The 23,675-nt window shown below is 40.8% G+C and overlaps 1 protein-coding gene across 1 annotated transcript in view; it reads left to right on the forward strand.

Annotated features, from left to right (window-relative positions):
• Window positions 1-311: 311 nt before the first annotated feature.
• The window catches only part of LOC117484233 (protein NLRC3-like), a gene marked incomplete at its 3' end in the record, with an annotated part of 61,531 nt that continues 38,167 nt past the window's right edge, over window positions 312-23,675 (forward strand). Inside the window, 2 exon segments of the mRNA XM_034132697.1 lie at window positions 312-503; window positions 13,846-13,850. Coding sequence (XP_033988588.1) covers window positions 336-503; window positions 13,846-13,850 — 173 coding nt within the window.

Consider the following 23,675-nt stretch of genomic DNA (forward strand, 5'->3'; position numbering starts at 1 on the left):
GTTCACTCCAGGATCTGCTTTCTAACACATTCATTATTTACTCTGTTATACTGGATGTCAGAAAATAACTTCTTGGTTAAAAATCTGCATCCTAGAGTCCAATGAGACTTCTGCAAGTGTTGTGAACTTTTATCATTTCCTGTTTTCTGATTCATCAGAGTTTCATAACATGTGACGCAGTCAAAATGGCGAGCGGCCTGTCTGAACCTGTCTGACTGATTTCATGTATTTGAACCAAGTTTATTATTAAGATGGTTTAGATTGAAACGTGTGTGTGTGTGTGTGTGTGTGTGTGTGTCTCCAGTGTTACTGGTGTATCTCTCAGACTGGAGAAGATGAGTGATTTAAAAGATGATGAAGAGGACAAATCTTCAGTCCCCAGCTGTCTGTCTCTGAAGAGTGACCGGTCTATGGGGGACCCTCCAACCTTCAGAAATGAACCTGGACCCTCAGACACAAAGTAAGAGTCTGTTTCTACTGTAACCTGACCTGAAGAGGATTCTGTTTTGTTGGTATCTGATAATCTAAACTGTTTAATGAAACCCAGTAGAGTACATTAACAACGTTGAACTCTTGCTCCTTGTCATCATCAGCAATAGTTAATGATCTACCAGTGAAATCGTCCTCACACTCTACATGTTGGACTTTGTGTTAAATTAAGCTAATAAAACTATTGATGTGTGCTGATTCTCTCGCGTCCAGGAAGAAGTTTAAAGATTAAGAGACAAATGAGTCTCTGAAAGGGTTCAAATTGGTTACTTTAATTTAAGCAGCGTGGTAGTGAAACAAACAAAGGGTAAGGAAGAGACAAAGCCGGTGATGTCTCCAGGGGGCTGCAGCGTAGAAAAAGAGGCCGGGCTGTACTTTCCGATCTTCTTTATCCTCTTCTCGTTCCCTCCCGCTGTGCAGATAGTGGGACCGCCCTTCTCATATTTCAATGTTCGATATCGCGTGAGAACAGATGATTTCGACATTCTGTATTCCCTGCCTACTTCCTTAAGCCTTTTCTCCTCCTTATCTCTGTGATGACTTTCTATTTAATGCCTTATAAACAGCTGTAATAGTTAGTTTAGAAGTCCTAGAAACACCTCTACGGCACAGTTCTCATTTATGGTAACTCCCTCTGACGTCATAGCTTACTCACGTATGTGTAAACACTCTACGATCAACTGTACCTTCATTTAATACTCAGCAGTAATAATATCTCAACGTCTATCGATGTAGTGTTAAAGTCTGTACGTTTTGGTGTGTAACACTCCAAGTCATTTTCACTTTACATTCAGAAAACGTATTATTATTAGCCACATGCTAACTGCTAACCGGATATGAAGGATTTTCAGAATAAAAGCTTGGCATTGAGATTTCCTTAGAACTTCTGGGTTTTTCCACAATAAAACAGCTTTTAAACTGACGATATGTTTTAGACTGAATTATGCTATTAAACATTGATTTTAATTTCTAACAATCCCTCCTTTCACACCTTTTAAGGTGTGAACACAATACTAAAATTAATGAGTTCTTCATCTGAACTTTGCATAGTACATAACTCATATTAAAAACATACAATCAGAATGTAATGGTTTAAATAACCATCATCAAAAATACAACAAATACAAAAAGTACTTTGGCTGGTCTTCAAACATAAAAGTTTTCCCTTCTGCATAACTTCTAGTTTTAATCATTCAATATCACTTTTTAAAATAGCAGCAACTTGTGGTATTAGAACATTTCTTACTCCCTCCTTTCACAGAAATCGTTCCTATACCACTTTCAGTGTTAAGACACTTGTTTTACAAAGTTTAAAGAAACATACCATTTGAGAATCGCATCAATAATAACAGTATAAAACATAAAAGTTAGAAACTATTTTAGAATAGTGCAAAGTAATACCACTTTGTAGCTGGTTCTTTATTCTAATGATTTCATCATTTGAAATTTCACATTTGGACATTCTTTGAACAATCTCATCATTTATCATCCATATCATTTAACATCATTTACACACTGTCATCATTTTCATCAATATCTGTATATGGGTTGGGTCGTCTTGTTCTGCTAGCAATTGAAACTGTTCCCTTATGAGAAATGTACCCTCCCCCCTTTCATACTTTTTAAAGTATGAAAGTAATATGTTCTCTAGAAAAGGCCGTGGTAATCAATCGGTAAGTTAGGGTGCGGGTACATGGAATGCAACTACAACATCTAGCACTCCCCTGGGCACCCCTATGCTATCCTTGTACACTGTGGAGCCTAAACTCCCTCCTTTGACTGGTCTCTTAGCCCTACTGGTTTTGGGGTGTTTCGCCATGTTGATTAACTGCCCCACTGTCATTGGTACTGCATATAAAACATCACTGGCTGTACAAGTGCACAGGTCCCAGTCCAATCCTGTGGCAAGACTGCGTACAAGGTTTTAGTTCCATGATACCATCAAACATCTACTCTGGGATACGGCATTTCAGACAGTCATTTCTGGGAGAAGATTTTGGTCAGTTACAACAATTAGAGAATTTCATCACTTATGGTTCCTACTTCAGTACCTTTGGGTGGTCTGTTCTAATGCTGTGATAAAGTTCCTTAAATGGTGTGAAAACCGGTGGAATATCAATAACTCATTACACTAATTTATCTTCAATTCTAGTCTACTTAAAGAACTATGCTAACCCCTTTAACAGTGTGTGGAACCTTGGGTGTTCGAGCATGTAACAGTTACTCCCTCCTTTATCAAGGATTTTAAAAACAGTAGTTATTTCATCCATGGTTTGTAGTTCAATTTAGGAATTTTCACTTATGGCGGATATGTTTCTACTTTAAATAACATCTCTAAATTTCAGGTCATCTCTGATTAAATGGATGACCATCAGGAGGTGGTGGCGCTTGTCTTTTAAACTCATAATTTGGTGCCGTGCGCTCCCTGTGAAGCTACAAGTAAGATTTAAAACAACTGCTGGGTGGGTTGAGTGACCCCTTCTCCCTAAACGATATGGGTTGTCAAAAATATGCATCATTGCAATGAGTGATCCAAGGTCCCGCATGTATTACTCCCAATTATATTGCTTTTTCCAAAATTAAATTTGCAATCGCTCTTTGCCCAGTGTCCTTTAAAACTCTACATCTTGGACAAACAAATGTTATTTCCACCTTAACAGTTATCCTATGGTAATAACTATGCTACAATGGCGAAAACAATACTTTAGATTGGGATACTATATTTGGCTTGGTATTAGCTCTCCCTTTAACATCGTCCAACAAACACAGATTTGTCTGTTCTTATAGAGTGGTCACTAAAACTATCCCTTTAGCTGTAGATCAATATTGTAACACATTAGATTTTTACCAAATTCACCCATGAATAAAATGTCTTAGGGAATAATTCGTTTCCATGATGGAAAGATTGAAAAATATGTTCTACTCTGTACTCCTAAGTCCCAAAACACTCACTGCTTAAAGTGTAAAGTGTGGTGAATATTTCCATCATGTCTACCCCTTTATCTCACAGTACCCTCAGTGTGTTTTAGGATTAATTCCTCATTTTACTTTAACAGTTTCCTCTTTATTACTATTTTAATTTACCAATTCATTAATTCATGGCTAATAAATCTTTTTGTCTTTTCGCATTTATCAAATCAATTCAAGTTTGTTTGTGAATAAGTGTGTTTATGTATAAACTCACTCACTCCCGTTTTCCTTTTTCTCCTCCTCTTGTTGTCTCAAGCCACGACCCCCTCACATTCTGTTAGACCATGCCAACTCCTCTGGTTCCGTCTTCTCCTCAGTCCATCAGCTCTTAAATCCTTCCGCTGGTACTCTTTTCAGTGGCCCAACTGCTTTGCATTTCATCTCCTTCTTTACAGTCTCTTCGCTGTTGTATGGAGGGCGTATTCTGCTTTCATGTCCCACACTCTGCTCTTGTGCCATATCTCGTGGCTCAGCTTGGAACTTCATGTCCTGGGTTAGGGACTGATGAGAGTATGCCTCTTTATGTCAGCATGCTGTTCTGGTTCTGGATGCCTCGGGTGGAGATGGTTCTGGATGCAGTCTTGTCGTTGTTGGTTCAGCTCTGGTTCTCTGTCTGTTCGATGGAGAAGGAGGAGGAGTCTCCTATAGTGAGGTATTTTGTCTGATAGGGGTCGTAGCAGTCTGACAGGCAGAGAGAGAGAGTCCAGGTCTCGGGACGTATTACCTATAGAAATTCTAACACACTGAGGTAAAGTAAATCCAACCTTCTCCACTCTATCTTCTAATCATACTATCTGTTTTAATTGTTAAATGCCATCTAAACACAATTAATGTCTACTAATAAATGTACTATATCTCTAAACATTGTTTTTCTCCCACCGTAACACGTCTACTCCAAATAACTCTTTCAGGAAACCATTTTCTTCTATAAATTGAAATACTTACATGTTTCAAGCACCACATATTTCACACACTATAAAAGGACGTCCCCATATATTCTCCAATATTTTAAATCTCACTATTACTTAGAGCAATAGTAACTTTTGTGACTGGATGGATCTGTGCACTGTCGCCACAATCTGTTGGGGTGGTTTTGTTCATAGAGTTTGTACATACAGTTGTCCTCGTGGGTTAGTACCCTGTTTCTACTGTAATAACTTTTCAATAATTGTGCTCAGGTCACCAGTCGGTTGTCCATAGTCTTAACGGGGGGTGTTTCTGGTACAGACTAAAACATGGATCCAGTGTATTTGGAGATTCCCCTAAATTGTAAATCCCCATCACTTAAATATTCCGATCACTTAAACCCATCTCATCATTTGGTACAAGAACTGCATATAGGGGGGGTGAATCATCTTGATTGTAACCTCCTCATCTTTGGGAACGAGTATTTCTAACTCCTCCTCTTGTTGCTCAACTGATCTTTTGGCTCTGGGGATAAGTGAAAGTCTCTGAAACACAGCTGGTGTTTTGTTAGTGATGTGGGCATTTTCTATGAGTGAACTAATGGATCCATGTCTTTCATGATATTGTACTCCCCATCCAACCAGAAAGGTGCCAAGTGTAATGAGCACAATCAACAATGCTATTCTGACTCTTATCCTTAGGGGACCCCCACAACAAAAATAAGTTTTCACTTTAGTGTGCAATCTTATACAAATCTAAAGACAATTCGTCTTTCCTGTAGTTTCTATCTTAATCTTATTTCTATTTATTGTTTTGTTCCAGCTCTGCCAAATCAGTCCTAGCTTCCAATACTTCTCTGGAAGTTGCCAGTGAAGGGTGACAATGTGTGAGGTGGTGTCAATTTGCTCCTTTTTTCTTTACCTTTAAACCGGAGCGCGTGTGAAGTTCATTACAACTTGTCACGGTTCCGACCACCGGGGATCAGCCCACTCTGTTTTGGGAACTTTCACCCTCACCCAATCACCTGACCGAACAGGAGTCTCTTCTGATGTCTCGTCTGGTATCTGTGCAGTTTTTCCTCGCCTGTGTAGACAAAAACTTGGATAATATTACTCTGAGCTCTGACATATTCATCCACTTCTATTTGTCTAATATCTAAAACTGGACCACTCCCTCCTTGGAGGAGGCCCAAGCTTTGGTATACCTTTTGTTGTTATGCGACCTATTGTTGACAACATGTTATTAGTTATTAACTACAACGTTACCGAAATCCATTATCTGACTAATCATGACCTTCCCTCCTTTGAGCATAAAATGCTCAATTAATATCGCAATGATTACTCTATTATGAATAGGACATGGAAAAACCCTTAACGTCGTAGCAAACACATAAATCCTCTGTGTACCCACAAGGCGTACAAAGATGTTGTGTGATGTATCGTCTTCCAATGGTATAAATGCACATTGACTAAAAATCTGCCATTAGCACAAAAATATAGTTTACTTCTTGTTAGTTCAATAATGGCTTTTGTCATGGTACTATGTATCAGTGTTGCTGCGAAAAAAGCACACTGGTGTTGCTAATACGTCTTAATAGCTCTAGGATTAGAGATTGGCTGACACTGTTAAACAAACAAATCATGACAAAATAATATTTCTTTAAACTAGAGGGAAATACGAACTATTCTCACAGAGGGTTGCACGCAGAAGAACATGAAGGGCTGATGTCCCTCACTTAAAAATAGATATTGCCTTATGCACTACTTTATAAATCAGCAAATTCACTTGAACATAAATAAATGAAGACTGATTATTGAAACTGTTGTAAAAAACCCTACAACTTCTTCATCCAAGCTCAGTGTTGTGTTATTTAGTTGGCAGCTCATGCCTTAAATCAGAAACTTCAGACCTATTATAAAAATGTGTTTATGAGAGAATGTAATCTGACTCCATATATTCCTCAATTTATAATAAATGAAGTTCCCCTTTAAACACAGCCCCGGTCTTCAGACAGGGTCTATCTATGTACTGGCTGGTAAATGTTGTGCCAGTTTCTGTCACTCTGTCACTGTTCTCCCGCTAACAGTCACTCTCTAGTTCTGCTGGGTTCTTGTTGACTTCTTCACTGGTTTGAGACAAGCGATCTTATTGAAACACCTCCCTTTGTAGCCAGACTTCACCACAGCAGAATCGAATTTCTGTTTTCAGGTCTCAGCAGCTCCACATCAGGTATATCTTCGCCCCTTGAACTGCAGTCGATTTCAACAGGAGGACTTGGTAAGGACCCTCCGTCTTGGGCGAGGACTAGGCTTTCATCTTCATCTTTTGGGCGTAAACCCATTGTCTTGACCTCTCTAGCTGTGTGGGCACAATAGTTTTCTGTGTGGGGGAACAACATCACTCGTAATCTCTTTCCTTCTCATAATTACAAAAATAGTCTGCTAAATGTTCTACTATGTTTTAATCTTCTTCTACTAATCTGTGGATGATTTATATTTAAATGCAATATGCTACTCACTATTGTTAAATAACATTCAACACATTCATGTTTGGAAATACTATTCCTCTTTGACATCCCTGAGACCCCCTGCCTCTGTTGTAGTCATGGAAACCTCCCCTGGGGTAACTGTGTGAAGGGCCGTTGTTTGGGGCTTGTTGCTGTGTGGTGCAATGTTCTGGTACTTGTAGCATCCTGTGGTGCGGATAATCTCTGGACCAATGGCCCATTTGGCTGCAACAGTAACATCCATCAAACCGGAATCCTCTTCCACGTCTTTGTTGGTTCTGCATCTGAATCTCTGGCACTACTCGAGTTTGAACTGTTGGAGGTGTCTGGCCTGCCTTCTCTGGTTCTATGGCTATCTCTGAAAGCTTCTCCTCCCTTCTCCTTGTCTTGTTCCTACAAGCCTCTGTGTCTTTCTCCGCTACCTGTATCTTCAAAAGTCTTATCTGTAGCGCTTCCCGCTCTGTCTTTTGTGTTTCTCTTTCTCGTCGTCTTTCTTCTGCGATTTCTTCTAATCGTATGTTCTCTTCCATCAGCTGTTTGGATTTACTGGTTAGCACTCTTACTTCATACTCCAATTCTTTGACACTTTTGTCCGTGGAGACTCCATTGAACTGCAATACTTCTATAAATCCAACATTTGGGGAGGGAGGAGGGACTTCGGCCAGGCTTAGATACAGCTTTGGAGTTTGGATAACTTGAGCGTCTTTAGTTTTTTCTGCTATGTCTTCCCTCACTGGCAGGTCTGCTACTTGGACCACATTTATGCTGTCTGTCAATAGGCTGGCATATTCCAGATGGAGTATCACACTTGTAACTCTTATAAACCTTTGTTCAGCTTCCCTCCATACATTTAGCTGTTGTAGGCATTGTTCATGTTCATAGTCGAGTACTGCTCTTCTATGGGCTTTTGTTGGTCCAGGTTGATCATCTGCTGGAATCAACCCTCTTGTTTGCCACTGTTTAAACAGTTTCTCTATTTGGTTCCATGTCTTCTGACTATCATTCGGATTTGTTGTAGCATCTGATCTGATGTTTACCCTTTCCTTGATGTCTGCAGTTGAGCCTGGCATTGCGAATGCTCTTAACTTGGTGTCTTTTGGTGACATATTTCTTAAGTAGTTGGATATAGTTATTAAATGTATCAAAGATGAATTACTAATCTACTGAATAGTACCTTCGTTCCTGATAAAAAATATCCTATGTCATCCGAACTTAACTTCAATATCTGGGATTCTTTTTTATTTTTATTTTTTTTTTATTTTTTTTTTTTAAAGATTAATAAAGTAAATAAAAAATATGCACATTTTTAATATCAGATTTTTTTTTTTTTTTTTTAAAACAAAAATTGTACAGTGGCTTGGCTTTGAAATATGCAAATAGAAATCTTGTAAAAATCTAACTTTACTGTGTATAGTAGTAGTGTTACCAATCCCGCTTCAATCTCATTAGTATGCATAAAAAAGTGACAGGTCACACCTTCTAAGTCCCCGCCCCCTAATTATGCTAATGAGCCCCCTTTGATATGCTAATGAGCCCCTTTGTTCGAGGTGTTATCGCGTACAGGTGTTACATCCTCCCGGTAGCCCCCACCCCTCTCAGCCCCCACCCCCCTTAGCCCCCACCCCTTCTCAGCCCACCCCCCTCCCCCTCACATACAGGTGTTACATCCGCCCTGTAGCCCCCACCCCTCTCAGCCCCCACCCCTCTCAACCCACCCCCTCCTCTCCCCTTACAGTAGGCGTCACATCCTCCCTGTCGCCCCCCACCCCTGAAGATAGTGAGGGGGTGGAGTCAGTCATAAAAAAAGAAATCTATGCAAAACTAGATAAAAGCCAGTCATTTGAGCTTTGAAACAAATTGATATGATTCAATATTAAACCAACTAATTATAGTAGATTAATTAACTATTCAAACGTGTACAGTAATTTACAATAACACGGGAATAATAAACGGGTCAGCAACAGCGGGTCTCTCCCGTCAGATTAGACTTTACTAGATTAGACTTTACTAGCGTTTATACCCATATCGATCAGATCTAGCTAGTTCTAGCTAATGATATGACTACCTGCTTATTAAAAGACACCTAAACAATAAGCGTCACTATGCAACGGGGTGAGGCCACAAAGTATAGTACAGCATTATGCATTTTGTTTACATGCCCACCGGAACCCCGAGGCATTACCAACAGATCAACGCGCAATCAACCCATACAGGACATCTCTTGCTACACATTATGTGTAGACATTATAATTGACTATTCTTGTCTGTCACATACTCTTTTGTCTGTCACACACTATTCTTGTATGTCACATAAGTGGCGCAACTGATGCGGTATTGCGCTAAAGGGGGCCAGTCAAGAAACGGGTGCAGTATCTGTGCCGGGTTCAGACCCTCCGTCTGAGGCTCTTCATGAAAAATGGAGTCTGGGTGTGTGAGACTGTCTCCCCTCATACCCCCTCCCACGACCTCCCCTCCCCCCTGCCTGTCACCTCCTGATCTTGCGATCAGCTGTTAATTCTCATTCACTAAGTCACCTAAAACTTTTATTGGAATTGGGTTTTCTTTAGAGCTGTTTTCAGTGAGACAATGCAGTTTCTGATCATTTTAAGTTTCAAGTTTCAAGGCTTTATGGCATATGCCCATTAGCTACAGTGTAGATATGTCAATGAAAAACATAGGTCACAGGCTCCTCCAACAGTGCACATAAAACAGATAAAATACTGCAATTTGTGCGTAATTCTCTCACAAAGGAACTGTAAGATACACGTGTATGTATGGAAAACTATATAACTTGGTCAAATATTCATTCATTTGTAATGTATTGAGTTTTCTTCAAGAATCAAACTCTAAATGGAGAGTTTGTGATTTTAACACTGTTTCGATGAAACAATGCAGTTTTGATAACTTGACTTGACTAACATTACTTTTTTAAATATATGTTTTTTAGATGCTTTACTTTTTGATTTCTTTCATATTATTTTAACACAACATTACTTTTTTCATATTTTTCAACATACTGTGATATATATATATTTTTTTCTCTCCATTATATTTTTGAATATACAGTGATTTTTATCAAAATACAACATGCAACTATTACATTATACAATATTACGACTTTTTGCGATATTTTCAACACAATATGGCTATAGCATTTGATGCATTTGATGCAATTCTAAAAGATAGTCAGATTCCTAAAAAGTTACAAACGGATGCAGGAAAATAATTATTTGTTTCTTCAGCAAGGCTTCAAAAATCTTGTTAAATAATTATTTTCCAGCATCCGTTTGAAACTTTTTAGGAATCTGACTATCTTTTAGAATTGCATCAAATGCTATAGCCACTTCTAAGATACGTTTTTTAAATGTTTTTCTCTCATCCTGCTATATTCCTTCCAGGGGAGGATCCCTGGGGATTGATCAGAGCAAAGAAAGGCTGTAAACACTGACACACTGACACACAAAACACTGAAACACTGAAACACTGAAACACTGACACACAAAACACTGAAACACTGAAACACAAAACACTGAAATACTGAAATACTGAAACACTGAAAGCACTGACACACAAAAACACTGAAACACTGAAATACTGACACACAAAAACACAAAACACTGAAACACTGAAACACAGAAACACTGAAACACTGAAACACTGAAACACTGAAACACCGACACACAGAAAACTATTAAACACCGCTGCTATATACTATGACCATTCTTTACTTATTTATAATATGGTTCAAATGGAGTAATTTGAGTTGTCTGATGCACTTGATACAATTTTACTTTTTAAAATACTGATGTGTTTATTCAAAACCATTTCAACACACAGTGTCATGACTTTTTCAGGATCTTTTTGTCAAACTATACTATGACTTTCTCTCATTTTTTTTATTTTTTATTAGAGATCCTATACTGACATTGCAGACAAAACTATATAATATATTTCTTAACTACATACTATACTTGGACTTTTTTCAAGATACTTTTAACATACTATACTAGTACTTTTAAATTAAATGTTTGGACATTCTACACTGTGACTCTTTTTTAAAATGCTATGTAGGAAATACTATACTATGATTTGAAGACAACAGTTTTTTTTTAAAATGTAAAAAACACTTTTTTTATTTGCAGAATTTCATATTTACAATTTATTGTTTTCACCCCATAGGAATCAATAATACATTTATACTGACTGCAACATCCCCAGGATCTTCTCCAGCATAGAATCCCCCAGATGAAGGGAAATATTATAATGGAGTTTTTGCACTTCGGCCAAAGTATTCATGTGTATGCTGTTTTTGACACAAAGATGCATTACATCTACAAACAGAGCATACAATGCGAGCACATGATACACTTTTGGTGTTTGTTTCATTTCTTCGGTAATGTTACAGAATGTTTCGGAAAATGAAGATTCCAGTACCACTTTAAATGTTTCGTTTACAATCGTTTCCCAATGACCCGGAATAGTACTGCCAGAATGAACGATATCCAAAATGTCTTCTAGTTTACAAACTTCAGCCGTTCTGTTTACACGGGGATCACTACTCATTCTGTTTTCAATCGTCATCAACAACACACTTATTAAACAGGTATTGACTGCATTCTGATAGATAAATACAGATTGTTTTCCATAGTAGTTACCCATTTTTATTTTACTTTAAAGAAAAGTCAAAGTATCGAAAAAATCCCCGGCTTCAAATCAACCGCTGGTTATTAGTCTTCTTCCTCTCCATCCAGCTCGGCGTGGATCTTTTCAAGTCTCTCCTTGAGGCGTCTGCAGTTTTGAGATTGTGCAGAAAAGCCTACGAAGCGCCTTGGATCCTTCATTCAGCTATGTAAATGTTTATATCATTAAGACTCTGGTCAATCGCAGTAATGAAGTCGGCGAGCCAAAGTCTTTTTCATTAACGCGTTGTAATTGTTTCTGAAGAAATATTCTGGAATGTCATTCACACAATCGTGTTGCCTCTGGCTGGGGTGACTGACTCGGGATCCATTGCAGATTTCTTCTCTGTACCGATGCAGCACCCTCTCCAGAATATCAACCAACTCCGATTTCACTATGTTCAAAAACAGAGACGTCTTGGCCCCAGGAGTAACATCAGCAGCTATAGTATTGCAAGATTTGGGTGTCCACAATGCTGGGGACGATAGTAGTCCAGGAGTTTGTTCCTGGCTGCATCTCGCGGGGGGGAGACTTGGTTTTTCTCAGATCCCTGGCTAGTTTTCAACGGGCGTCTTAGTGGGGTCCTTCGTTTTAGATGATTTGCTGAGTGGGGGGTGGACTTATTGCGTTGAGTGGGGGGAGTCATCTGTAGAATTGAGAGTTTTTAGAAAAGTTCTTTAAGCTTTGTAGCTTTTTCATCTATCATTTCCAACCAAGCAGCAAGAGGTCAAATGTAAGAATAAGTAATAGTTTGTCACGATTTTACGGAAAAAGTCAAAAGTATAGTTTGTCTGAAAAAAAAAAAAAAAAAAAAAAAAATATATATATATATATGGAAAAGTCATTGTGTACAATAGTATGTTGAAAAACAAAAAAGAAAACTCAATTCATTACAAAATAATGAATATTTTACCAAGTTATAAAGTTTTACATCCATTAAAGTGTAACTATAAGTATCTTTGTAGGAGAAAAAACAAAACAAAAAAAATAATTTAAGTTACTTCCATAAAACTGGATTGTCTTACCTTTAAGAGTCACAGTCTTAAAGAAAATCTGTTCAGAAAAAGTACTTAACTTTCTACCAGTTGTAAAGTTGTCATACATAAAACTGTATCCAAAGAGTAAGTGAAAGACAACGGGAGAAAAAAAAAAAAAAATTCCCCTTTTAGAGTCACAGTCTTTAAGAAAATACATTTTATTACAAAATAATTGACATTCTACCAGTTGCCAAATGTTCCTACATTAAAGTGTATCAAAAAAGTATCTTGGTAGCTGAAAATAACTAAAATATCAGAGATAACCTACATTATTTAACTGTACAAGTGTTTTTAAAAATAAAAAACGGGGTATTAAAGAAACCCCCATTCCTTACAAAGTACTTCATATTATACCCTTTTGTTAAGTGTTGCATACATCAAAAGTGTATCTAAAAGTATCTTGGTAACACAAGAAAAGAGAAAAAAAAGTAAATAAGTGTTAAAAATCACAAAACTTGCCTTTTAGAGAAACAGTCTTTAAGAAAAAATCTAATCAGACAATGTACTTCATTTTCTAGTTTTAAGGTTTTGCATTCCTCAAAGTGTGTCTAAAAGTATCTTGGCATGAGAAAAAAGCCAAAATCTGCCTTGTGTCAGTGAATAAGTGTTAAAATCACAAACTTATAGATAAGCTAGAGGCTATTTTAGATTTGTCTATTAGAGTTAAAGGGTTAAATAACATTTTCAACTGCTGTTCATAGTTACTGGATACATAACGAACCTCATCATTATCTCGATTTTCTACTTCCATTTTTTATTTAACAGTGAAACGTCTTATTTTAGTACAGTCTAGTCAAAGGAGTTAATACTATTACTATATATGAAAGCAAAAATAAAACACATTTTCATTTGTTATGGTTGCTTAATTGAAAAACACACCATTCGCCACATTTTCAGAAAGACATATTACATTTGACCAAGTTAATGTCGTAGTGCATTCAAGGTAATAGACTTAACGATTTGCACTGCTGCTTCTCTCCGCGTTTCATTTACAGTGATCGGTTTATCGTTCAATTCACATTGCCCAAGTAGATGTTTAGGGGTCTCTTGGAAGTAAATGAATGCATTTCTTTTTATATCAGATAAGTGCATTAACATCACTTGCAAATTCTCTATCCTTTCACCCGCAACGATTATAATCTGCTTTGCTTCTTCTTCGGTTTCACCATTATTAGCTCTGAATGTAATACTTTCTGGGGCTTCTTGTGCTTCTTGTGGTCTGTTGAATACCTGGCATAGGATTTGTTTAGCTGTAAGGACGGGTACCATATAATTATCTTCAAAAGCTGGAAATTCTTACAAGTTCCCCCTCCTCAAAGTTCATTCCCGTAGCACCTTTCCCCCACTGATGCTAGTGACCCCCCTTTGTATGCTAATTACCCCTTTGTTCGAGGCGTTATCACATGTAGGTGTGTTCAGTTAAACACTGAGATTTTCAACATACTACTCTACAAAATGATTTTTTCATATTCTTTTGACAAACTATACTTGACTTTTTTACGGAAAATCATGACACACTTTAATGTGACTTATTCTTAATTTTACCATACTAAAGTAAGACTTGAAAATACTATATCGTTTTCTAGTTTTTTATATTATACATCCTTATTTATGTTAGTGTGCTGAGAAAACACAATAAGCAATAGCGTTTTAACAAGCAGTTTAAACTGTCTGTGTCAGTTTTACTTATCTCCATATTAAGTGATTATATAATATGACAGTGATAATTTCTATGTTTATTCATTGCAAATACTTAGTTACTTACCACTTGAACTGTTTAGCTCTTCAAGGTTAACTGACCTAATATATACACTTTTTTTGTAGTATTGTCACCACGTTCTTAAGAATTATATGGACGAGTTGGCAGCTGCCATGGCTGGACTGTCAATCAAAAGTTACCAGTTATCAAGCGATGGTATGGACAACTTAACAGCTGACTTGGCTAGACTTACTATGAGGAGTCAGCAGGTAACAGATGAGTGTGTGAATGAAATAACAGCTGCCTTCAGAGGACTCTCCACTAATGCACAGCAGCTTCCTGTTAGTGCCTGCACTGAGAATCCTCAAATACAGAGACAAGTCACTTTGTCCACGCTCCCTGAGACCCTCAAGCCCACTAATGCCCAGGTGAATAATATTGACTTGTGTTAGTTTTACTTAAACTTACTTACAATAAGTGATCATAATATGACAGTGATATCTTCTATGTTTATGCATTGCAAATACTTAATTATTTTTTGTTAGTTCTTTAAGGTTATATAACCATATGTTTGTCACCGTGTAACAAGTGATCATTTGGAAAAATGTATCCCAGCCTTTGAAAAAACTCAAAGGGAGAGGACAGTGAAGGCCATGAAGCCAAAGCCAAGACGTGGTGGAGTGCTGCGCAGGTATGTTCTCTAACAGCAACACTCTATTAAACATGTCTTTATTGACTACAGCTTAAGTTCATCCTATCATAAGGCTAAAAAAGTATCTTAGTAACAAAAACAAAAGCAAAAAGCATTAATGTTAACAACGCCTCAAAGGGCGGACTCCTGAGTTCCATGGCACGTGGACTATTTATATCATCCAGGGCTCAACACCAGTAAATACACCTCTCTTTATCCGCTCTCCAAGCCTCCAAGGGCGGACTCCTGAGGTCCGTAATGCCCCCCTAACATGACACTTAGACTATTTACATCATCTAGGGAAGCACACCAGTAAATGTAGCCTCATGTAACTTCATATAGGGATTCTTTAATAGTTGTGTGAAGTAATTAAACAATAAGGGGGTATTAAGATCTTTAAATTATAATTTTCCTCTCAAAGAGACTTCGTTGCACACACACACACACACACAAACAAAACAACATTAAATAATGACATGATATTATAGTGATAACACATAATGTGTAGAAAGAGATCTCCTGTATGGGTTGATTGCGCGTTGATCTGTTGGTAAATGCTCATCTATCATTTTCAACCAAGCAGCATGAGGTCAAATTTAATAAGTAATAGTTTGTCACGATTTTACGGGGAAAAGTCAGAGCGCAATGTCACATCTTAAAGACAGCTTGAACTGGATAGATGGTTAGTCTTTTTTCAAACATACCATATGTTCTGCATGTTAGTATATTTGGCCAAATCGGGTTAGGCCCCACTGCCCCACTCCCTCAATAGGGAAGTCACGCTTTGGGAAGAGGTGTTTAATTTCACAGATCTGACTTGGTTGCTGTTGTGATGGCTGTAGTAAGAGGGACGGGGGAGGAAAATTCATAGGGGGAAGAAGCAGAAAGATAACTTGTTTGTAAAACGGACAGCACGTCAGTTTCAGGAAAGATGACACCGGTTTTAGGCATGACATGCCAAATATCCTGAAGCCCTACAAAAAAAAAAAGTATATTGTGTTGAAAATATCGCAAAAAGTCGTAATATTGTATAATGTAATAGTTGCATGTTGTATTTTGATAAAAATCACTGTATATTCAAAAATATAATGGAGAGAAAAAAATATATATATATCACAGTATGTTGAAAAATATGAAAAAAGTAATGTTGTGTTAAAATAATATGAAAGAAATCAAAAAGTAAAGCATCTAAAAAACATATATTTAAAAAAGTAATGTTAGTCAAGTCAAGTTATCAAAACTGCATTGTTTCATCGAAACAGTGTTAAAATCACAAACTCTCCATTTAGAGTTTGATTCTTGAAGAAAACTCAATTCATTACAAATGAATGAATATTTGACCAAGTTATATAGTTTTCCATACATAAACGTGTATCTTACAGTTCCTTTGTGAGAGAATTACGCACAAATTGCAGTATTTTATCTGTTTTATGTGCACTGTTGGAGGAGCCTGTGACCTATGTTTTTCATTGACATATCTACACTGTAGCTAATGGGCATATGCCATAAAGCCTTGAAACTTGAAACTTAAAATGATCAGAAACTGCATTGTCTCACTGAAAACAGCTCTAAAGAAAACCCAATTCCAATAAAAGTTTTAGGTGACTTAGTGAATGAGAATTAACAGCTGATCGCAAGATCAGGAGGTGACAGGCAGGCGGGAGGGGAGGTCGTGGGAGGGGGTATGAGGGGAGACAGTCTCACACACCCAGACTCCATTTTTCATGAAGAGCCTCAGACGGAGGGTCTGAACCCGGCACAGATACTGCACCCGTTTCTTGACTGGCCCCCTTTAGCGCAATACCGCATCAGTTGCGCCACTTATGTGACATACAAGAATAGTGTGTGACAGACAAAAGAGTATGTGACAGACAAGAATAGTCAATTATAATGTCTACACATAATGTGTAGCAAGAGATGTCCTGTATGGGTTGATTGCGCGTTGATCTGTTGGTAATGCCTTGGGGTTCCGGTGGGCATGTAAACAAAATGCATAATGCTGTACTATACTTTGTGGCCTCACCCCGTTGCATAGTGACGCTTATTGTTTAGGTGTCTTTTAATAAGCAGGTAGTCATATCATTAGCTAGAACTAGCTAGATCTGATCGATATGGGTATAAACGCTAGTAAAGTCTAATCTAGTAAAGTCTAATCTGACGGGAGAGACCCGCTGTTGCTGACCCGTTTATTATTCCCGTGTTATTGTAAATTACTGTACACGTTTGAATAGTTAATTAATCTACTATAATTAGTTGGTTTAATATCGAATCATATCAATTTGTTTCAAAGCTCAAATGACTGGCTTTTATCTAGTTTTGCATAGATTTCTTTTTTTATGACTGACTCCACCCCCTCACTATCTTCAGGGGTGGGGGGCGACAGGGAGGATGTGACGCCTACTGTAAGGGGAGAGGAGGGGGTGGGTTGAGAGGGGTGGGGGCTGAGAGGGGTGGGGGCTACAGGGCGGATGTAACACCTGTATGTGAGGGGGAGGGGGGTGGGCTGAGAAGGGGTGGGGGCTAAGGGGGGTGGGGGCTGAGAGGGGTGGGGGCTACCGGGAGGATGTAACACCTGTACGCGATAACACCTCGAACAAAGGGGCTCATTAGCATATCAAAGGGGGCCCATTAGCATAATTAGGGGCGGGACTTAGAAGGTGTGACCTGTCACTTTTTTATGCATACTAATGAGATTGAAGCGGGATTGGTAACACTACTTATAGTGTATTCTAAAGTGCATGCAATTATGCTAATATCATAAACTGTGTTTACTTCAATTATGTGGTGTTTAGATATTCTACAGTCTAGGTTGAAAGACTATTATGTAAGGTTTCTTATCTTAATATCAGGAACCACCTGTGATTCTATTTATGTGTGATGAAGTACGTATTCATCTATAACACTTGAAAGTAAACTTTAGCATATTATTATAATCAATTTGTGTTGTATTTATACGTTTTTCTTTTTACCCCTATTTTGTGCAACAATTCTGTACAACCAGCAGAGTGCGCTGTTGTTTTCAGCTTTTTCCACCCATGTCAGCACTTCTAAAAACGGACTTCTTTTTAACAAGAAGCTTATTTTCTTAATAACTACCTTTGATATGGGAAGGAAATGCACTTTATGATTAAACAGTAAAACATAAACCAGCGAATACACACTTGCAAGCACAATTTTTAAGGATTAATCAACAAAACATAAACCAGCCATCACACATTTGCATGCACAATGTTTAGGATTAAACAGTAAAGCATAAACAGGTAAAACTCCTTTGCAAGGACTAATATTTCAAAAATCAGATTTGAGCTTTAGAAAATACAATAATCCTTTTCTTCAAAGACCAAACTCCAACGGTATAGATAACCTGATTCAGCAAAATGGAATATCTAATTCCAACTTTGACTCAAGAAGAATGATTTATTCTACACACTATGGAGGTCATGAATATTGAATTAGCCTCATGTGAGTGAAACTGAATGGATTTCAAAAAACAACTGGTCCTCTGAATTTGCATTTCACAGAATGGCGACTGCCATGTGTTTGTTTGTCAACATGAGGTCAAAACAAGATGGCAACTGATTTCAAAACAAAGAGTTTTTTGCAAGAAGAATGGCTGTCTCTGATGCGTTGAAATCCTGAGGTGTTGATTCAACAAAGAAACCACATTCCAGGCCAAACTTCAGAGCAGTATAACAGCACGACACTCTCAATATGCTGAACAATTTAAACAAGTTAACAATACAAATAGTTAGAGACCATCAAAACTATTTAGTCTATGGTCGTCTGAGCAACTCTCACGCTATAATGCGACCAAATGGGAAGCCAGTCAAACACTATTAGAAGAATATCGTCTATCTAACGCACGAATGCCGCTTTTCTTTCCGTAATGCACACGCAATGATTAAAGAGTATACTTCAGACTTCCACAGACTCTTATCCCTCTTAGGTGCCTTACAAACAATGGACGTCCACTCTCGGGAGCGTCGGAGTGGTGCGGTCACCCTAAGTGACAGACCTAAAGTATCCGGGATTCAGGCATCTTCCCTGGCTTGTACATTTTTGGTGATGCGCCCTGGAGGTATCAGACTATTTTAAACAACTTTTCCCCGCTTTTCAAACACTTATTCCGAGGTTTTAGCCAGTCATTTTGCACGAAATCATTTAACATTGACGGTCTCCTGAAAAAGCACATATTCTGTGCATTTTCAGGAGAGCGTCTATGTTAAATGATTTCGTGCAAAATGACTGTCTAAAACTCTCTTCCAGACATTTAAAAATACTTTCCCCGACCATTTAAACATTATTTCTGGCTTGTAAAGTGCAGTTATGCGCCCTGGAGATATTGCACTATTTACAAAATGTAGCACTCTGTTTATTTCACACCTCCAGGAGAGACCAGGGGGAAATCACCTCTCTCTGCCCCCTCACAGAGCCCCAAGGACGGACTAATTACCTCCAGCATGTCCCCATAACAGTGGGACTCTGTTTCTTTCACAGCTCCAGCAGAGACCAGGGGGAAATCACCTCTCTCTGCCCGCTCACAGAGCCCCAAGGACGGACTAATTACCTCCAGCATGGGCCCCTAACAGTGGGACTCTGCACCTCCAGCAGAGACCAGGGGGAAATCACCTCTTTTTGCCCGCTCACAGAGCACCGAAGGACGGACTAGAGACCTCCAGCACCAGTCCCTAACAGGGGGACTCTGTTTATTTCACACCTCCAGGGCGGAGACCGGGAAAATCACCTCTCTCTGCCCGCTCACAGAGCCCCAAGGACGGACTAATTACCTCCAGCATGGGCCCCTAACAGTGGGACTCTGCACCTCCAGCAGAGACCAGGGGGAAATCACCTCTCTCTGCCCCCTCACAGAGCCCCAAGGACGGACTAATTACCTCCAGCATGTCCCCATAACAGTGGGACTCTGTTTCTTTCACAGCTCCAGCAGAGACCAGGGGAAAATCACCTCTCTCTGCCCCCTCACAGAGCCCCAAGGACGGACTAATTACCTCCAGCATGTCCCCATAACAGTGGGACTCTGTTTCTTTCACAGCTCCAGCAGAGACCAGGGGAAAATCACCTCTCTCTGCCCCCTCACAGAGCCCCAAGGACGGACTAATTACCTCCAGCATGTCCCCATAACAGTGGGACTCTGTTTCTTTCACAGCTCCAGCAGAGACCAGGGGGAAATCACCTCTCTCTGCCCGCTCACAGAGCCCCAAGGACGGACTAATTACCTCCAGCATGGGCCCCTAACAGTGGGACTCTGCACCTCCAGCAGAGACCAGGGGGAAATCACCTCTTTTTGCCCGCTCACAGAGCACCGAAGGACGGACTAGAGACCTCCAGCACCAGTCCCTAACAGGGGGACTCTGTTTATTTCACACCTCCAGGGCGGAGACCGGGAAAATCACCTCTCTCTGCCCCCTCACAGAGCCCCAAGGACGGACTAATTACCTCCAGCATGTCCCCATAACAGTGGGACTCTGTTTCTTTCACAGCTCCAGCAGAGACCAGGGGAAAATCACCTCTCTCTGCCCCCTCACAGAGCCCCAAGGACGGACTAATTACCTCCAGCATGTCCCCATAACAGTGGGACTCTGTTTCTTTCACAGCTCCAGCAGAGACCAGGGGGAAATCACCTCTCTCTGCCCGCTCACAGAGCCCCAAGGACGGACTAATTACCTCCAGCATGGGCCCCTAACAGTGGGACTCTGCACCTCCAGCAGAGACCAGGGGGAAATCACCTCTTTTTGCCCGCTCACAGAGCACCGAAGGACGGACTAGAGACCTCCAGCACCAGTCCCTAACAGGGGGACTCTGTTTATTTCACACCTCCAGGGCGGAGACCGGGAAAATCACCTCTCATTGCCCGCTCACAGAGCCCCGAAGGACGGACTAATTACCTCCAGCATGGGCCCCTAACAGTGGGACTCTGCACCTCCAGCAGAGACCAGGGGGAAATCACCTCTTTTTGCCCGCTCACAGAGCCCCAAGGACGGACTAATTACCTCCAGCATGGGCCCCTAACAGTGGGACCTCCATAACCTTGCACACCCTGAGTCCCCGGGCCCCCACAGTTAAGCACTCCCCCACGGACTAAACACAGGTATTCACACCCACCAGAACCTCGTGCCCCTGGTGACCTTACAAGGGGGTGGTTTTATGGTGCTTCTGTGTCCGCCCATCAGCATCCATATTCGGCCGTCTTCACGGCATCACCCCCCCTTCTGTGGAGGGTATTCTCGTGCCCCTGGTGACCTTACAAGGGGGTGGTTTTATGGTGCTTCTGTGTCCGCCCATCAGCATCCATATTCGGCCTTCTTCACGGCATCACCCCCCCTTCTGGGCTGGAGGGTATTCTCGTGCCCCTGGTGACCTTACAAGGGGGTGGTTTTATGGTGCTTCTGTGTCCGCCCATCAGCATCCATATTCGGCTTTCTTCACGGCATCACCCCCCCTTCTGGGCTGGAGGTTCAAACACTTTAACTTTTGTTCACCCTCCTCTGGCTTACACCTCCTCCGCCAACACTTGAGCGCTCATCACAGGGTTCAGCACCAAGGAGAGTGCCTCCCCGGTGCTGATGGAAAGTGGCACTTTTTCTGCCCCTGGTAACCATCAAGGTTATTGTTTTTTTTTTTTTTTTATTTTATTTGAACAAAAAACACAGTTGACAGTACAGAGAGGCTAAAACATAAACTATTTACACGTACTACTGCTACTATAACAGTACTACTAAATTTCTTAACCTACGTTTTAAAGTGCAGTTATGCGCCCTGGAGGTGTTGCACTATTAACAAAATGTATGCCCAGGATTCTGGCACCTTTCCTGGCTTGTAAAGTGCAGTTATGCGCCCTGGAGATATTGTACTATTTACAAAATGTATACACAGGATTATAATAATAATTATATACACGGTATACATATTCACAATGTTTAGCGGGATTCAGGGGACCAAATTAGGCGTCTAATTCTTACGGTGCACCAGGGCAAACAGGTTGAGTCCACGGCCCCTGCCCCATCATCAGGAGTGTCAACCAGCCCCGGTCCCGACTTCATTGGCCTCTTTCCCTCCCGCTTCCGCTTCCGCTGCTGCTGCCGCTCCAATGACCCATCAGGTGAAGATGATAGAGCTGTACTGTTATAGCAGCCCTCTTCGGAGGTCTCCCCATCTGACAGCGGTAGACATCCTTCTGATGATGATGCAGCTGCTGCCGCATCTGATGACGCCCTGAACATGGAGCGGATTCTCAATGCCTCCTTTATACCTGGCGCATTCGCGTAGAACCGGTCCGCCGTGGTTACGTCGTGACACATAAACCTGGCGAGAATCGACCGGCTTTCTGGATCTTGGTGATGCTTGATATTGTCAGCCAGGGCAGTGCGCAGGATTGTGAAGGTGACGGCTGTTTCTAGCCCAGCATCAGCCCATGCCCTCTTCAAGTGAGCGTTCAGGTTCTTGGAGGCCCGATTCCCCCTTGTGAAAAGGAAGAATTCATTCTGAGGACCCAGCAATGCCTCTTTAATCCCCATCCACCGCATGACCCAGCTAAACTCCTCTACTGTAAGCGCCAGCTGTGCTTCGCCATATGTCTTGGCCGTCTTGTGATCCTGCACATGGATGATGTAGCCCTCAGCAGTTCCCCTTATGGCTGCCTCTAAGACCTCACTGTTTTTCATGTTTGCGTACACGCCCGTACGGTGGCCATACAGGAGGCTCCAATGGAGGGTGAGATAGCCATAGAGAAGCTTCTGGGTGGTTGAGGTCGGCGTGCCGGCCATCAGGTCGAGGAGCTCCGGGATGCGCTTCTCAGCGGCCGCCATGGCGGCGAGAAGCTCCGCCTGGCTCGGCAGACGATCCAGTTTGTTCCTCTTCACCTTAAACTGATGTAGAGTGACTGCCTTATTCAAGTGTTTCATGTTGGCTTTCACCTCTCTCATTATGTGGGTCATATCAGACTGGGTGAGCTTGCACCCCCGGGGCTTTGACTCAGACATGTACCCCATGAACTGGTGCACATTCTTCAGGAAGAACTCTGATGTTGTGACTGCCCGGCCCGGCTTTACAATATACTCGCTCCAGCCACGGATCATCTTCATGTTTCTTAGGAACAGCCAGTCTGACAGGCGGTTAACACCATGGGCCATGTATACTATGAAGTTCTTTATCCGGCTGATCTTCGACACAACATTGTCTTTCTGTTTTACTGTCGGAGCGACACCCAAACAGTGATCCAAGTATGTCTGAAGGTACGCCTCCATGCTTCTAGGCAACGTGATTTCACGCATGGTATTCCCCCGTCCACACCCAGTGGACCAGTAATTTGAGGGAGAGGGCAAGTCATTAGCCAGCTTAGAGGCACGGGTCTTCCGGCATACAGGGGTCTCGCTACCGGAGGCTACTGCAAACATGACAGTTTCCACCGGGGTCTTCACAGGGGTCTCGCTACCGGAGGCTACTGCAAACATGACAGTTTCCACCGGGGTCTTCACAGGGGTCTCGCTACCGGAGGCTACTGCAAACATGACAGTTTCCACCGGGGTCTTCACAGGGGTCTCGCTACCGGAGGCTACTGCAAACATGACAGTTTCCACCGGGGTCTTCACAGGGGTCTCGCTACCGGAGGCTACTGCAAACATGACAGTCTTCACCGGGGTCTTCACAGGGGTCTCGCTACTGGAGGCTACTGCAAACATG

Source organism: Trematomus bernacchii, unplaced genomic scaffold (genome assembly GCF_902827165.1).
Source record: "Trematomus bernacchii unplaced genomic scaffold, fTreBer1.1, whole genome shotgun sequence".
NCBI lineage: Eukaryota > Metazoa > Chordata > Actinopteri > Perciformes > Nototheniidae > Trematomus > Trematomus bernacchii.